The sequence below is a fragment of the Leucopleurus acutus genome (genome assembly GCF_964270905.1).
Source record: "Leucopleurus acutus genome assembly, chromosome: 10".
In the NCBI taxonomy this organism is placed as follows: domain Eukaryota; kingdom Metazoa; phylum Chordata; class Mammalia; order Artiodactyla; family Delphinidae; genus Leucopleurus; species Leucopleurus acutus.
In genome coordinates, this window is record NC_139153.1 from 24,002,340 (window position 1) to 24,007,180 (window position 4,841).

Consider the following 4,841-nt stretch of genomic DNA (forward strand, 5'->3'; position numbering starts at 1 on the left):
GCCTGCGCGTCTGGAGCCTGTGCTCCGCAACGGGAGAGGCTCCAACAGTGAGAGGCCCGCGTACCGCAAAAAAAAAAAAACAAATGTGGTGGTCTGGCACCAACTCCACAATATCTCTGAGGTATACCTGTGTACCTATCATTTTTTGAGCATCTACTCTATAAAAAGTCTCTTTACTTGTACAAATATCCTTCTCTATCTAAACTCTCACTATCTAAGCTCAATAACCAAATAAGTTGAGATAAATTTTCCAATAAAATCCTTGCTACCTAAAACTCAGGAGCCAAATAAGTTCTAGTGGCAGGGCAGGAATGAAGATGCAGACGTAGAGAACGGACTTCAGGACACATGAGGGGAAGGGGAATCTGGGACAAAGTGAGAGAGTAGCATTAACATATATACACTACCAAATGTGAAATGGATGGCTAGTGGGAAGCTGCTGCATAGCACAGGGAGATCAGCTTGATGCTTTGTGAGGACCCAGAGGGGTGGGATAGGGAGAGTGCGAGGGAGGGAATGTGGGGATATATGTATATGCATAGCTGACTCACTTTGTTGTACAGCAGAAACTAACACACCATTGTAAAGCAATTATAATCCAATAAAGATATAAAAGTAAAATAAAATAAAATAGATTTTTAGCAACAAAAAAAAAGCATTATATCCCCTGCTATACAAATTGAATATTTTTAGTCTCATAATCCAGTTAATCTTTGACTAGGAAGGAGTATTTTCTGTTTTTTACTCTTTCTTCTAGCAACTTGGAAAAGTCTTTTACTATCCCCACCTTCCAGATGGATATTCTGAGACCCTAAGACAGCACGTTAACTTGCCCAAGGTCTCCTAGCCGATCAGCAGTGAAGTGAAATTCAAAGTCAGGTCCCACGGGCTCTGAAGCCCATGCTCTTTTCTCCACATGCCTTTTAAATATGGAATGCATGTTGCTGAAAGGCTCATCTCTCTGTCTACCACATGGTCAAAGATACAGATTCCTAAGTCCTTTGAATCACACTTCAGCTAATAAGGCTGATTTTCCATCATAAGTAGCCATGCTGCCATTTTTTAAAATCCTGCAGTGCAAATCTAATTGTTAAAAGTAATGCAGGGCTTCCCTGGTGGCGCAGTGGTTGAGGGTCCGCCTGCCGATGCCGGGGACACGGGTTCATGCCCCAGTCCAGGAGGATCCCGCATGCCGCGGAGCGGCTGGGCCCGTGAGCCATGGCCGCTGAGCCTGCGCGTCCGGAGCCTGTGCTCTGCAATGGGAGAGGCCACAGCAGTGAGAGGCCCGTGTACCACAAAAAAAAAAAAAAAAAAAGTAATGCAGTTACAGCACAGTTCCCCTGTTTATTATCGAAGTGGTTCTCACACTGTGGTCCCAGAGCAGCAACGTCAGCATCACCGGGAAACGTGTTAGACATGCAGATCTCAAGGCCCACCCCTGACAAACGGAATCAGAAACTCTGGGCCCGGCAATCTGTCCTTGCACAAATCCTCCCGGTGATTCTAATGCACAGAGTTGAGAACCACTGAATTATAGGATGCGTGACAATGGTCTCTGCTGATTCTTGCAATAAGAACCAGATCATATGAGTGCCAGAAGTCCCGGTGATTTTTAGACTGTCTTAAAGCTCTGAGTAACGCTCCCGTTTCCCTTTTCATCATCCATTCATTCATCTGACAAATACTGCGCCCCTACCCTGCATGAGATAATAAGCTGGGAACAAGGTGGAGAAGAAAACGCACACGGCCCTAGCCTCCCTTGGGTTTATAACCAGATGTGGGAGACAGACTGAATTCCCTACAGCGTAATGGTGCCGGAAGAGGTCAACACAGGGTGCTGGGGGCGAGGGTTCACTAATCCAATCCCGCAAGTCAAGGAGAATTTCCAGAACAAATGACTCAAGAGGATAGGAGTCCAGAACTTTCTGAGGCCTAGTGCTGTGGGAGGTTGTTCTCTCTCTCCCTCAGGTCCACAGCCTGCTTGAAGCAGCTTCAGATGGAGTAAGGGAGGGCGGGGGGAGCACTCAACCTGTTGCTTCCAACTTGTTGCAACATTTATCTCCGACACGCATTAAAAACATATGGAAGGTCAAAGCTCCACGTGTTCGCTTGGTAGGGGAGCAGAAAATTGGAAAAGCAAATATGCATACCTCCCCGATCCCAACTGTTGGACTCTTATTGCCAATTTACGTAATTTCCTGTGCTTATTTCAAAATAGTCAGGAGGGCAGGAGGCATTGTGAACGCCATAACTAGGTCATTTAGACTAGCAGCTGCTGGCACATTCCCCTCTTTCTTGATATTCAAAAAAAAAAAAAATCCAGTGGAATTTGAGGGGAAAGCATCTTTGGGGAAAGGAATGAATAGTCTCTTCTCAAGAGAAATCAGTTTCGATTCAACACGCCATTCACAAAACAGATTCCCACTTATTCATTCGGCAAAAGTGCTTTGTGTGACTTTCAGGCACTGAAAATGGAGGTGGGTGCTGGTGACATGACAAGTACAAGGAGGCACCCGACTTCAAGGAGCTTAGAGGACAGACATGGAACAGGACATTAAAAAGGTCGTATTTAATAAGAATGTGGGCTTCCCTGGTGACGCAGTGGTTGAGAGTCCGCCTGCCGATGCAGGGGACACGGGTTCATGCCCCGGTCCGGGAAGATCCCACATGCTGTGGAGCGGCTGGGCCCATGAGCCATGGACGCTGAGCCTGTGCGTCCAGAGCCTGTGCAAAAAAAAAAAAAAGGAATGTACGAGTACAACTGAAGATTGTTAAAGTGGTGAAATAATTTCTATGCCGATTGGTGAATGGTATAAGTTTCTTTCTGTAATCCAGAGATGTCCAGGGCCTGAACAGGACCTGGAGTGGCGTTACAGTGCCCACCTCCTACTCTGGGGATGGGGAACAGCTAGCAAGACAAGGGACTTGGGAGGTGCCACTGTTGTCAGAGGTTCTCCTGACCACATGGGAAGCTCTGGAATCCACAAACACGCTCCACCTGAATGTGCAGGTAGCGTTCCTCACCAAAACAAAACAGGCCAGTGGTGGTACCTCACCACTATTGACGTAACGGGGAAGTTGTTGGAAAACATCAATGTGGATTCCTCTGTCAAATCATAGCCCAGAAGGGACACATTTAGCGAGTGGCGTCCACATCAGAGATCAGACCACACCAACTATTTTTAAAATTCAGGTGACATACTGTGTGAGTTTATTTTATTTTTTTTCCTTTGATAGCATCCTTCTTTTTTATTGGAGTACAGCTGATTTACAGTGTTGTGTTAGTTTCTGCTGTACAGCAGAGTCAGTTATGCATATACATATATCCACTCTTTCTTTTCCCATATAGGTCATTACAGAGAATTGAAGAGAGTTCCCTGTACTATACAGTAGGTTCTTATTAGTTACCCATTTTATATCTAGTAGTATGTGTATGTCAATACCAATTGTGTGATTTTTAAATAAATTACATACTATTTGATTCCACTGACAGTACATTCTCGAAATGACAAAATTACAGAGATAGAAAACAAATTCATGCTTGCAAGAATTGGGGACAGGGTGGGAGTGGTGAAGAAATCAACTGACTCTTACTATAAAAGGGAGAACACAAGACACCTTTGTGGTGCTGGAATAGTCCTGTGCTTTGATAGTGGTGGTAGTTAAGTGAATCTACACGTCTGGTATAATTGCATAAAGCTACACACAGCTCTTTCGCCTCCTCGCTTCCAAGATGACCAAGAAAAGAAGGAACAATGGTTGTGCCAAAAAGGGCCACGGCCACGTGCAGCCTATCCGCTGTACCAGCTGTGCCCGTTGTGTGCCCAAGGATAAGGCCATTAAGAAGTTCATCATTCGGAACATCATAGAGGCCACAGCCATCAGGGACATTTCCGAAGCGAGTGTTTTCGACGCCTATGTGCTTCCCAAGCTGTATGTGAAACTGCATTACTGCGTGACTTGTGCCATTCACAGCAAGGTAGTCAGGAATTGTTCTCGGGAAGCCCGGAAGGACCAAACACCTCCCCCCCGATTTAGACCTGCAGGTGCTGCCCCACGACCTCCACCAAAGCCCATGTAAAGAGCTAAGTCCTTAAAGACTAAAGAAATACTGTTCCCTGGGAAGACAATAAAGTAGAAATTATACTTTAAAAAAAAAGCTACACACACATACTCTCCACCCACAAACTGTCTGCTCGTGGGACAGAATTCCAGGGCAGTGGGTTTTGGGAATTGGTCGCTTAAATAAATATGAGTCTCTGGATTATTTTTATTTTTTCTTTCAAAGAAATTTCCAAAGTGCATAGACTGGTAAATCTGAAAAAGTTCTGTGAATTGCACCAATACCAGTGCCCCGGCTTTGATTTTGTACTGGAGTTTGGTAACATGTTACCATGGGAGGGAACTCTAAGAAGGGGACACAGGCTTCTCTGTATTATTTTTGCAACTTCCTGTGAATCTATAATTATTTCAAAATAGTTTTTAAGAAGTAACTTCGAAATTACTGGAGAAATTTGTACTGCAATATATCACTCAGTAAGTACATTTGTTCAATGTATAGTTTAATTTATGTAGAGAAATACAGGGTGCTATCGAGTGAATTGTGTCCCCGTCAAAATTCACATGTTGAAGCCCTAAGGGTATTTGGAGATGTGGCCTTTGGGAGGGAATTAGGTTTGTATGAGGTCATGAGGGTGGATCCCCCATGATGAGATTAGTGCCCTTATTAGAAGAAACCAGAGAGCTCACTCTTGCTTTCTCCATCACATGAGGACACAGCGAGAAGGTGCCTGTCTGCAAGCCAGGAAAAGGGTTCTCAACAGAACCCAACCATGCTGGCA

The 4,841-nt window shown here is 44.8% G+C and overlaps 1 protein-coding gene across 1 annotated transcript; it reads left to right on the forward strand.

The window, feature by feature from the left end:
• Positions 1–3,733: 3,733 nt before the first annotated feature.
• LOC309967479 (small ribosomal subunit protein eS26-like) lies at positions 3,734–4,147 on the forward strand (the record flags this gene model as incomplete). The annotated part of the gene is made up of 1 exon (XM_082848146.1): positions 3,734–4,147. One exon carries the CDS (start codon positions 3,734–3,736, stop codon positions 4,079–4,081), a length of 348 nt encoding a protein of 115 aa, XP_082704272.1. The 3' UTR covers positions 4,082–4,147.
• Between the last annotated feature and the right edge of the window lie 694 nt (positions 4,148–4,841).